Source organism: Nycticebus coucang, chromosome 16 (assembly GCF_027406575.1).
Source record: "Nycticebus coucang isolate mNycCou1 chromosome 16, mNycCou1.pri, whole genome shotgun sequence".
NCBI classification, from domain to species: domain Eukaryota; kingdom Metazoa; phylum Chordata; class Mammalia; order Primates; family Lorisidae; genus Nycticebus; species Nycticebus coucang.
In genome coordinates this window covers 77,343,516-77,356,910 of record NC_069795.1, presented here as the reverse complement: position 1 = coordinate 77,356,910, position 13,395 = coordinate 77,343,516, and the positions used below count along the sequence as shown (strand labels likewise).

Below are 13,395 nucleotides of genomic sequence, written 5' to 3'. Positions count from 1 at the left end.
AATAACTTTGTTACATTTAACATAGTAACATTTAAAACGACTTTTGCGGGGGGCGCCTGTGGCTCAGTGAGTAGGGCGCCGGCCCCATATGCCGAGGGTGGCCGGTTCAAACCCAGCCCCGCCGAACTGCAACCAAAAAATAGCCGGGCGTTGTGGCGGGCGCCTGTAGTCCCAGCTGCTCGGGAGGCTGAGGCGTGAGAATCGCGTAAGCCCAAGAGTTAGAGGTTGCTGTGAGCCGTGTGACGCCACGGCACTCTACCCAAGGGCAGTACAGTGAGACTCTGTCTCTACTAAGAAATAAAAAATAAAAACGACTTTTGCTGTGAAGTAGCTGGTCGTACTTGGGAATTTTTCTAGAGAAATACAGATTGATATAAATAAATGTTAGCTTGCTTTTTACTGTAGTTAGTTAATCTGCTTTAATTTTTTGTCAAGTAGCATTTATTCCTTATTTTTAGGTATGACTGAATTAGACGAATAAGTTTTAAATATTTTCAGTTGAAAATATTTGAATTAGAGGAATTTAAACAAAATTAGAAATACACTTTATATGTGATTAAAGTAAAAATGATATACAAACTGCACACTGTGGTCATAGGAGTCAGCTTCCACAGAGCTGCTAGGCTGGGCCTTTGTACACACAGACAGTAGACATCCCTTTGTTTTGCCCCTCCTTCTCTTCTTCAGCAGTCATTCAATGACAAGCGTAAAAAGAACCTCTTTTCCCGAAAATTCCCCTTCTACAAGAACAAGGACCAGAGTGAGCAGGAAACAAGTGATGCTGACCGTAAGTATGTGGATCCAGTGGTCAACTGAAAATAAATGTAGAGGGACCTACTGCCCTGCAGTTGGTTGTTACCATGGAGACAGTTTCAAGAGCTGCAGCAGGTTACTAATTGTCTTAACCAAGGGCAACTTAAAATGCATAAATTAATTATATGCCAATCTTAACTTTTTCTGGCACCTAAAGAAGTCTTAATTTAAAGTAAACATTTTTAGGTTATATATTTGTAACAAATATACAAATAAATAACATTATTTGAAGTAGAGGTTTTTATGAACAACACTTAACATTCATACATTCAAAGAACTTTAGAGGAAAATCATGAATACTTGAAAAGCTGCCTATTTATTTCTAGGTATAGCTAACTTTGCTAGTCTTTGATACTAGATTATCTGGAATCATTCCATTTTATCCTTTTCCTTCATTATATGTAGACAGCCTACATATTTTACTTTTAAAATAGCAAGAAATGGTCTGAAATGCTGCTTCACTACCCTAAATGGCCTGCAAGATAGAACTTTCGTTCTTCTGGTAGATTATAGTCTGCTGCTAGCTCATTTCAAACTTCTAGCCATCTACAAAAATGCTCTGTAAGATATGTGTACCTGTAATGGTCTTGGAACTGTCTCTTACTGTAGCACCAATTTTATGCATTAACTGACAACTATTTTCTTTGATTATCTTTTTATTGCTTGCTCTCTGGGGACTACCCTCTACAGGAGATCCCTGACGACATGGGATCAAAAAGCCTGAGTAAGTTATCAAAATACTCCCAAGTTATTTTTTAACCTCCATCTACAAATCTACCTTATTCAGATACATTTTGACATTCATGGTAGTGCCCTTCTGGCATAAGGAGGTATATGATTTAGATGCCTTTTAGACTCTTCATGTTTATAACATGCTTGGGACTTTTATTTCTATAATACATACTTTTTGTTTTTCTTATTTTCCATTTTTCATGTTACTTGAAAAACTCTGCTTGTAATTACATTTTCCTTTTTGCAATTTTTCTGGCAATTACTTTTGTTAGAGTTTTTTTTTTAATATAAAGACTTTTTTAAAATTTTCCTTAAATAGTACTACCTGCCTTTGTTATTATAAAGTAGAAATATGCTTCCTTGGAGTTTTATGCCCTCCTTTTTTGTTAAAATAAGTGAAATTCATTTTGATTATATGTTAGAAAAACATCTCTATAAAAGTATAAAACACAGTAGATCTTATTAGAAAAGAATTGCAGATACTGAGTTGAAGAAAAAGTTTATTTATGGAGTCAATTGTATATCTCTTTTTTAAGAAGGTTATAAGATATGAGAAAAGTTATAAGAAATTTTGTTCCTTGTTTTTCTTTTAACCAAGGTATTGTCCCTGTTTTTGGTTTTTGTTGCTGTTCTTGTTTAATTTTCTAGCTACTTAGGCTTCATATAAAGCATGGCACAGAATCAAGTATACCTACATATAGAAGGCATTCAATAAATACTGGAATGAATGGATGAAGCAAGAAGTCATTTTAGCAATAAAGTTTTAAATTTATGTGTTTTCAAATTAAATATGAAAATTTATCAAATATTACTAAGTAACTTTAGGTGACAGTGATTCATAGAAGCAATCTTTTTTTTCTAAGTGATACTTCTGTTTAGATTGTTAAACATTTTGAAATGTATATTTGTCTTATTCCTTGATCATTAAGGATATAGCTTGTGCCTTAAGATCTACATTCAATATTAAGTTTCACAGATTTTTTTTTGTCCTGATTTATGCTAATTTTATACTGGAATTTTAATCTGAACTATAGATACTTGCCTTTTATTTCAACCTTAAAGCTGTAGATCTGTGCCAGATTGAAAACGTATGCTTTATGTGTAATTATTTCTGTTAGACACACATTGTTATTTTTGCATGTCCCTATTTAGAATTTGGTAAAGGCCACAGATTTTTCTATCACTAATGGCACCCTTTTTTAAATCTCTTACCTTTGAGAAAAATTATAAATGAAAACCTTCAAAACTAGAAAATATTACCCCAGATTATTAATGCTATTGAATTCATTTTGAGATTGATAACACATTTTGAAGATGGTATGGATCAGCAAATGGACCCACACATTTTTATTATCTGCTAAGTCAATAGAGATCTATGGAAAACTCATAGAAAAAGAAATTAAGTGAATTTTTGTTCCCATATTGATATTATAATGGATAATAATTACATCTTGGCCTTGTATTTTGGGTTCTAATTGAAGGCTGAGACTTAGGAAGATAAACAGTGTGAAAAGGTGAAGATTTTATTTTCAGACAGATGCCTTGAATGATAGGTTTCTGTGCTTAATCTCAAAGAACTGAAAGAATTTATTCACCTGGTAATTTAATGAGTAGATCAAGATTTTATTAAGAAAATGTTAAGGAAGACAGAAAATTATCAGTAAAACTCTAAAACCTCCATATGATGGAGGTTAGCGCATAAAATAGACCCCATAAAGCAGTTGACAAGGTGCCCATAATTATACAATGGAAAATACTAAGAAGGGTGGACCAGGGACATTTCTTGTGGCCTGAATTATCTACATTCTAAAGTTCAGAATACAGGAAATAAACTTAACAAAATCTTGTGAGATTTTAATATAAGAAATAAATGCAACTTAATGTAAGTAGTCATTAACCCTTGTTGGAACAGAACTCCAATCAGAAGAGTAAAATAAATTATTCCAAAGAAACAAGCCTATTGGAGAGAAGAAGAAGAATTCTGAACATCAAAATTAAAGTACTTCTGCCTGTAAATTTACAAAACCTATGAAAAATAGGGTATTTAATTGAAGAATAGAGAAACAGAAGTGATACTATAGAATATTTTTCCCAGACATGAATTCAGTCATTCTTCATTCTAAAAAAAGAGAGTTAATTATTGATTTGCCATGTTGACAGTAGAGGAAATAATGAGAGAAATCACTTTTCCAAAGCGAATTTTGACTAACAGAAGTAATGAGAATATGATGGAAATCTGGGAGACTGCAACTAAATCCTGTTTATGAAGAGCTAGAAATAGAAACCAGTGCAGCTTTATGCTTTAAGGATGCAATTTTGAAAAAGCTCAAAAGAATAAAACTGGTTAAGATTCCTTTAACAGAGACTAAAAGGATATAACTCTATTAACAGCTCAGTAGAAGATATGTAAGATGTTTAGAAGTGAAATCATGACAAACAGTTCCAGGCAAGGTTTGTTGATATTACATGCAGCCTTTCCATTTTCACAACTTCTCATTTTGTACACCTCAGGCACATAAGTTCCCTGTCACATATCTCTTTCCTTCTCATTTTCAAGACTTACATAAACACAGTCATGCAGAGCTCTGAGATATCAAAACCAGACTTGTTTTCATTTGTGATACAAATAATATGTAAGAGTAGTAGTATTGCTTGGTGCTGATGATGTATTAAGGGAAAGCAAAGAAAAGAGACGCACACTGTTAGGAAGAAATGCTGGAGTACAAAGATGAAACTTAGACCTGAAATAGTTGTGTTTATCAAACATCATAAAATAAAAATACAAACTTGAAGAATGTATTTGTACTATATATGCCAAAGGGATAAATGTCCTTACACGATAAATTTCTAACAGATCAATAAGAAGCAGCCCAATTCCCCATTAGAAAACTAGGCAAAGAGTATAACAAGAGTACCCAGAAGATACACAAATGAAATAAGCATATAAAAATGTTTAATTTCCCTAATAATAAATGGCATGTTTTACCTGTCACCATGGCAAACTTTTCTTTTAAAGGATGATTCAGTGAGGTTCTGTGAAATGGCTGCTTTTAGCATACTATGATTGGAAATATACGTTGGTACAGCCTTTCTGGAAAAGCATATCTTTTGACCCACTAAATACTCTTCAGGGAATTTATTCTAAGGATGTAATTAGAGATGGAGATAACAGGTTTATTTATCAGAATGTTTAATATTGTTTAGAAATAACAGCAAAAAAAGGAAAAGAATATTCTAAAATGTCTAATGGGAAGTAGTGAAATATAATTTTTTACCCATACTTTGAAATATTAAATAACCATTCCAAATCATATTTTAAAATAACACCATGGAAAAATACATATAATATAAATGAAAAAATATGAATCTGTACATATATTATCTATGATTTGTAAATATTCATTTGGAGCTCTTTTGAAGGGTTGCTTTGAACATTCTTGTACATGTTTTTTAGTGAACATATTTATGACTTTCTGTTGGGAAAATATCCTGGAAAGGAATTGCTAGGTCATGCTATCTATATATACATACATTTAGCTTTAATAGGTACTGCCAAATAATTTTCCAAAGTAATTTTTCCAATTTGTCCATCCCTAGTATATGAGGTCCAGTTGCTACATGTCTTTAATCTGTGCTTAGCATGTCTGTTTTGTTTTTGTTTTTTCATTAAAGCCATTCTGATGGATGGTTATAAACTTCCTTTGTGGTTTAATTTGCATTTTGCTGATAATTAAGTTGAACAGCTTTTTATATGTTCATTGGTTATTTGATTGTTATTGATGAAGTGCTTTGAAGAGGTTTTTTTTAATTTAGCAGGAGAAAAACATTTTATTTTTCTAATAAGATTCCAAGTAATTATGATGATGCTATTGCAAAGCCCATACTTTGAGTTGTGAAGTTTTACTATAGGGGAGCTAAGTAAAATGATACTTGAAAAAATTTTCAGAATTTGTTGTATAGGCTTTGACAATCATAGAGAGTTAAAGATGAGTGGGAGAAATCTCAAAGATAGAAAAGAGCCGGAAACAATTGCTCATGCCTGTAATCTTAGCACTTTGGGAGATCAAGACAGGAGGATCGTTTGAGGACAGGAGTTCAAGACTAACCTAAGCAAGAGCAAGATTTCATCTCTAAAAAAAGTAGAAAAATTAGCCAGGGATGGTAGTGTATACCCGTAGTCCTAGCTACTGGGGAAGCTGAGGTAGAAGGATTACTTGAGCCCAGAAGTTTGAGACTGCAATGAACTATGATGATGACACTGCACTCCAGCCTGGGCAACAGAGCTAAAACTTTAAAAAATAAATAAATAAATAAAGATAGAAAAGAGATTTTAGTAACGAGTATAGTATTATATAACATGTCAGATATATTCAATAGTAGAAGACTAGTAAAACTAAATTCTCTAAGCTTTTATCCAGCTTCCATAATTATCAGTTCATTAACCAATTTTGTTTCCTCTATACTTCCTCTGACTTTCCCCTTCCTTCACCCCACTAATAACTAATTTTTTTCTTTTACAAATTAGAGGTTGCAGAGTGTAATACATAGTACCACTGCTAATACAAACATAAGAACCTGTTTTTATGTGGCATTCCTACTTCTATGAATGAATTCTGAGGAAATAGGACAAAAGGTGTAAAGCTACATAAATAGAGGCATTCATAATCATTGATGTTTGTGAAAAGCAGAGTAAAGCAAACTAAAATATCTAAATAATAGTAATGTAAATATTAGTTTATCAGTATGATAGTATATTATACAATGATTTTAGAGATTTCGAAGTGGAAAGAATTTTTAAATGTAAATTTTAAAAACACCATTTTACATGTACTTGTCATATTCTAGTCAGTTCTACTTTTTTAAAGTCCCTGCTTTATTTAAAATATATGTAATCATGATTAAGAAAGTTTTATCTTGGGTGGCGCCTGTGGCTCAAGGAGTAGGGCACCGGTCCCATATGCCGGAGGTGGTGGGTTCAAACTCAGCCCCGGCCAAAAACCACAAAAAAATAAATAAATAAATAAATAAATGTGTGGAACCCTTTAAAAAAAAGAAAGAAAGTTTTGTCTTTACAGGTTAGAATAACAGACTTATTATTCATTATGAGAGCAGAAATTCTTTTTATTGTTAATCTAATTTGAAATTGTATGTTCTGTTATTCTCTGTACATTTCATTAGTGCTATTTAATTTTAAGATACTCAGTAAATGGCATAGTAGAGCAGATATCTATCCTCAAACTTGTTCCTTCTCTTTAAAATATGGGTTGTTTTTTTTTTCCTTTACCTAACATAAGAAATTTAGGTTTCCCTGTCTCATTGAAGGTTTTATTTTTTATTAATTTTATTATTAAGCATTTATTTACATATTTAAATATATTAAATAAGTATATATTTAATTATAAAATTACTATTTTAAGAGATATTTATTCAGAGAATACTCAAGAGTACATTTTCATGCATGAGAAGAGTACCTATTGTTCACTAAGCAATCAAGTTATGAAATGGGGCCAGGTAGTTTTCTGGGTTCATTTGTTTTCATTATTTTTTTATGTTTTGTAAAGCAGCCACCACTATCAATTTTACCAAAATGAGGAAATATTAGTCTGTTTTAAAATACAATGCCACTGTCTAGAATTACCTTCCATTTGACTTTTTTTAAAGACATCTGAATTCATGACATCTAAAATGCTTTATATAATCTTAAAAACAGATTTTTCATTGCTCTTCAGAAACAAGAGAAGCTGGGCAAAAGATCATCTATTCATTTTTTTAATTATAAAAATATCACTTCATTAAAATGGGTATCTGTTTGCTGAGATATGACTTGTCTCCTGTTTCATAAACAATAAATTAAATGGTGCCAACATTTTCTCTTTTGGGGATTTTTGTCTTTATTTGGACTAAGTTAGGATTATTTTGTCCTTTTTGTCATATTCTACTTGCTGTTTATAAAATAGATTTGTTCATACACTGTGTTGTACAAAAATGAGACATTGTCCTTAAGCCCAAGTGTTTTCCCTTGCTAACTAAGATTTATTTAAAAGTAAACTTTTCCAAAATTAAAAAAATGCTTTAACTCTTTTGTTATGTGTGGTTATTTGTCTCAACATTTTGTAATGTCACCATGTTTTATTTTGATAATTTGCTCTTATTAGCTTTTTAAACTCATGACACTGTGTTCTCTATTTTTTTCGTTGTCCTGCAATCTCAGAACATGTAACTTCTAATGCCAGCGATAGTGAAAGTAGTTACCGTAAGTGTTTGAAATTACTTGTTCTTTATAATCTCAAATAATATCTCTCCTTTGAGGGGTGGGAAGTTCCTTAGTGATATGTCCTAAAAACTGAAAATTAGATGATTAATATTTTTAAATCAGAGAGAGCCAAGTAAAATTCTATACTTGAAAAATAAAATTATACTACATATACAGAAGTTGATTTCCAAAATTTTAATAAAATACTAACATCCTTTTTATAAACAGTGTTATTTGTATACACAGTACATATGTGTATATGTTTTTTGGGTTTTTGGGTTTTTTTGAGACAGAGCCTAAGCTTTTGCCCTGGGTGGAGTGCTCCAACTCCTGGGCACTCTGGGCTTAAGCGATTCTCTTGCCTCAGCCTCCCAAGTAGCTGGGACTATAGGCGCCCACCACAACGCCCGGCTATTTTTTGGTTGTAGTTGTCATTGTTGTTAGGCCCAGGCTGGATTCAAATGTGCCAGCTCTGGTGTATGTGGCTGGCACCTTAGCCGCTTGAGCTACAAGCACTGAGCCAAGTATATGTATTTTTTTAATAAGTTAATATCTGTTAGATGAGTAAACGCGTATTTTGACATTTTGTTTAGTAATTATTTTTTATATTAGCGTAAAATATTTTTCAGTAATACTAAGTTGTAATTACCTTCATTTCCTTTCTTATTCTCTGTCACTACTACTAACCTTGGTCAAGTCATTGTTTGTTACCAGTTCTTGGTAAAATGATGAAGGAAACATTTTCAAAGATGGCTCAAAATGTAATACTGATTTGTTTTTGGTGTTTTACATTATATTCTCAGTATTATTGAGTGAACTATACAACCTTATAATGTTTTTAAACAGATGTTGGTATGGAAGGGGAGAGTATATTACATAAATATAATCCGTTGTAGCACCTTAAAAATTAAAATTGCTTTTCTAACTTTTTTTTACTGCTGTCTAATATGAAAGTAATCTTGATTACAGATGAGTATGGCTGCTCAAAAGGTCCATCCTCTTAATATCAGTTTCTAATATTTCTTCATGTTGACAATATATACTTTTGATCCTCATTTCATTTTGGTTATATTTTCTACATAATAATTACTTGATGATTTTTTGTTTTGGTGTGGGAATAAGATTTTGTTGTATTTCAGTACTTTAACTTCTAACCAGAACCCCGCACTGTAGGGTAGTTGAGTAACTTTATAGACTAAAAAGAGGTAATAAAAGTATATACTGTCTGTCTCACCATTTGCATGATTTACTAAGGTGTGGAATATTCAAATTGCATGTTTTTGCTAGTATGTAAGTCATGTTTTACATCTAGTACTTTAAAAACCAGCTTCTAAAACATCTGTTTTGTATTCTATGGTAACAAAATTGAAAACAAATAAATAGGCTTTCAAAGCAGAAAAGAGCATTTGATATTTATGCCATACATGCTACATGTATAAAATATAAAACAGTAACAAAATTAGTGATAAATTTATTATAGGATCTTGCTAATTAGAGAGAAATTTTCCAGATACATTATATACTATTGATTGCTTTCGTTGAACTACTTGGATTAACAGTCTTTTCTAGTTTGTTTTTCTGCACGTATGTATGTGCATATATGTGTTGTATATGTTAAGAGCTCCTGGAATTTTTTACTTCCTAGTTCTTTTTATTGGATTCAGATATGATTTGTAGACTTTTTTATTCAGAATATTTCCTAAGCTCTAAACTTTTAATTTTAACCTTTATAGGCTATAATTTCTTAAGTGCTTTTTAGCAAAAGGTATTTCTCTCCTTTATTATCACTGATTCATTTTGTTGAAAGGGAAGGATTTAGTTTTACCAAAATTTTTTTTTTTTTTCATTTTAAGTGTTTAATTGTACAATTTTTAAAAGTATAGGTAATCTTAATAATATTATTTGGATCTTTACGAATCAGATCATATATCTTAGTTAAAATAAAATTGAAAATCCATTATGTATGTATGGCTTTAATTTACTTAATATATCTCCTCTCCTGTGGAATAAAGGGACCCTGGCTGTTACTCCAGTTATTCACTAATGCCAAAATTTCTTTTTAAATCACTGTAAAAGTTACTTTCACAAAGTTCAATTAGTGAATTTTTCATTAGTGAAATGATGACAATCGTTCTACCTTCCTGTTTATAATTTTTAATTGCAAGATAATTATAATTATTTTTTACATAAAATATACTCTAGTGGGACCAAAAAGTAGCACATTTTAAACAATAGCAAATTACCTAATATGTATATATGTAGAACTTCTGATTGAAGTATTAATCTTTAAAAGATTTAATAGTCCTTAGATTCTAAATAAAAAGCGAATAGCATATATTCAGTCACAGTGAAAATTATAATCTTATAAAATAAACATAACAGGACAATAGTTATTTATCGCCATTTATACTTTGTTTTACATCTCCCAAAGTTATCTTTATGAGTTTATAATTTATGTTTTTTTTTTATTTTACTAAGTTTTGCCACAAATAATTACAAGCACCTTTTTCTACATGGCAAAGTTCTGGTAATACGTGGTTCATTACAAAAATTTTGAGATATACAAAAATCAAGAAATGTAAAATCTGTGCAGACAGAAAACAAACAAAGCCCACCCAACACTACCAATATGCTGAGCAAGTTGAAACTTGCATGGGTGAATCAGAAAGGATGCTGTCTGTCTCAAAACTTTTGTAGGGACCCACATATGTACATTAAATGTGAAGAATCAGATAAGTAGTAGTTATATAGATTTTCTCATCTGTGCTTTAACTTTCTAATAGGTGGTCAAGAAGAATATGTCTTATCTTATGAACCAGTGAATCAACAAGAAGGTTTGTGAAGCCTTGTTGATGTTTTATAATCTTGTAGAAGAATATACCACTTAATTTGGAACATAAAGGTCTCATACCTCAAAAAAAAAAAGCCATAATAGAATTTTGCTGTGTATTTTTTACTATATGTACATTTATCATATGTATTTTATGAAACATGGCTTAGCAACCACAGTATATTAGAATCTAGTCATTTTATATTGACTAGTCTATATTGTTGTTTATTTCCTTAAGTAGCTTTTTTCCAATATTCATGTTAGTATCACTGTGCTTCTAATAACCCTTTTGAAAACTTTTGAAAGTATCTTTGACCTTTCTCTATTCCTTACCTCTTTATCCAGTAAGGTTCTAGATCCTGTTTGTTCTATTTCTATCATATCTTCTATATTTAAGACTTTCTTTTCATCCCTCCTACCACAGTTTACTGATTCTCACTACCAGACTTCCTTCTTCCAGCATGATCCCTTAGCAATCTTACATATATACTTCTGTTAGATCATCTTTCTAGTTGAACACAATGGCTTATACATGTAATTCCAGCACTTTGGAAGGTCAAGACAGGAGGATCACTTGAGAACAACCTGGACAACATAGCAAAGCCCCATCTCTACCAAAAAACAAAAATCATTTTTCTAGATCACTACCATGATCACTATCACTTTCTACACCCAATTTCTTTTCTGCGCTTCTTTGTTGTAATTCCTTACAATTTCTACTTCAAAAACCAACAGTAAAACACTATGCTTGTTCTCTCATTTGTAATGAGATGATGTTTGCAATATAAAGAAACTTAATGTGATAAAATGCTAAATTTAACTTGTTAAATTATAAAGTGTATGACTTATAGCAGAAGATTGGGTCAAGTTTAAGATTTTAGTAAAGGTTTATAAAATAATATGTTAGGCATCTTAGGATGATGACAGAATGGGTTGGAGAAAGAAGAAGAAAGTTCTAACAGTTAAGGATATTTTTGATTTTGGGTGTAATAAAATACTTTGATATTTGTTGAGTGTTACATTGCTCTTAACTTGCAGTTTGTCTTTATAGTTAATTATACTCGACCAGTGATCATATTGGGACCTATGAAAGACAGGATAAATGATGACTTGATCTCAGAATTTCCTGACAAATTTGGATCCTGTGTTCCTCGTAAGTAACCAAACAAAAACTCTTAATTTATTATTCTTAATATTTCCTGTTCTATGTGTGGAAAAAGTAATCATTGTTTAACTTTATACTTAGTTATTTTACTAGTTACTTTTCCATCCTTCATACTGTTGTCCTGTCCCAGATTTAAATTAATCTGTTGTATTGAACTTTATAAAACAATATAAGTAGAAAGTGGGTCTTTTGTGTTTTTTAACATTAAACACTTCTCCAAGTTTTTTTTCTATTAAAGATACAACTAGACCAAAACGAGATTATGAGGTAGATGGAAGAGATTATCATTTTGTGACTTCAAGAGAGCAAATGGAAAAAGATATCCAGGAACATAAATTCATTGAAGCTGGCCAGTATAACAATCATCTGTATGGAACAAGTGTTCAGTCTGTGCGAGAAGTAGCTGAAAAGGTAAGCATCAAAGTAATCCAAGAACATAATTTCCGATGAGATATGCCGTTGACCGTATGAAAGCATGGTATAGAAGCTTTTAGTTCATATTTATGAAAAAATATAGGACAAATAATACAACACAGATTGTGAATTTATTATTAGGAATTAATTTAACTAAACATTTAATTTTAGGTGGCTTAGAAAAATACATATAAGATAAATGAAGGTAGACAAAATAAGAATAGAAATTATGACACAAATCTAGAAGTGGAAGTTATTATTTTAAGGTCGTTTGCTAGAGATAGACTTTGTGTTCAGCCCTAGCCTTTCAGCATAATAACATAATTAAGGGGCTAAGATCAACAGTGTTACCAATAAAAATGAACAAGATGTTCAAGATAAGAAGGTAAGTATAGTTGCTTCTAGTACTGAAATAGAAAAAATTTCTCCTCTGTCCATTTAAACACAATATAAAAAATATTCAGAAACAGTAACAGCAACACATTTTCTGAAAGCATCCTTCAGAGTAGTCTGGTGCTCTTTTAAGATTTGGTTAAAACAGTTTTATGGGAAGGCCAAAACAGTGTACAGGCAGACCCTGAGTTACAAACATCCAACTTACGTACAACTTGCACTTATAAACAGAAGCCATTATAGTTAAGTCCCTGAGTTGCAAACATCCAACTGACATATGACTCTGATGAACAGGTCAGAGGCTTTTAAAGGTAATAAAGGTAAATAAATGTACCAGTTTCAACTTGTATACAAATTCAACTTAGAGCAAACTTAAAGCACCTGTCTCATTCGTAACCTAGAGAGTGCCATGGTGAATCTCTTTGAACCTAGAAAGTAAATATCTACCAATTATTTTATCCTCAAAACATTTAGTTAAAACTAGTAATTTAAGAATCAATCATGAAATACCTACAAAAACAAAGTAGTAATTCAGCATGTGAATTTATGTGTAAATGCTACTTTTTCTACCAGATGTTTATTTAATTCTCATTAGTTGAAATTTAGGGGTGGAATGATATCCCACACATAATGGAAAGGATTTGGAGAATGGAAAAATCATGTATATTCTGAGTGGGATATAAATTAACAAAACTAATTTTTGAGAACAGTTTTGCAGTGCCTTACAAATTTGTATGCCCTATGATCAAATGAGACTTAATATTTAAGAATGGATTCATATGTGAGGATCACATA

At 31.3% G+C, this 13,395-nt stretch overlaps 1 protein-coding gene across 22 annotated transcripts in view; it reads left to right on the top strand.

The window, feature by feature from the left end:
- Positions 1–13,395, top strand: part of DLG1 (discs large MAGUK scaffold protein 1) — a 354,406-nt gene that overhangs the window by 321,028 nt on the left and 19,983 nt on the right. For 6 of the 22 annotated variants that reach the window (XM_053565032.1, XM_053565030.1, XM_053565024.1 and 3 more), the window contains 6 exons: positions 688–787; positions 7,757–7,798; positions 8,753–8,788; positions 10,582–10,632; positions 11,680–11,781; positions 12,032–12,204. In XM_053565032.1, the coding sequence (XP_053421007.1) occupies positions 688–787; positions 7,757–7,798; positions 8,753–8,788; positions 10,582–10,632; positions 11,680–11,781; positions 12,032–12,204 (504 nt within the window). Of the gene's footprint in view, positions 1–687; positions 788–1,503; positions 1,538–7,756; positions 7,799–8,752; positions 8,789–10,581; positions 10,633–11,679; positions 11,782–12,031; positions 12,205–13,395 lie in introns of all 22 variants that reach the window. The other 16 variants (XM_053565043.1, XM_053565038.1, XM_053565031.1 and 13 more) reach the window with 6 other exon arrangements.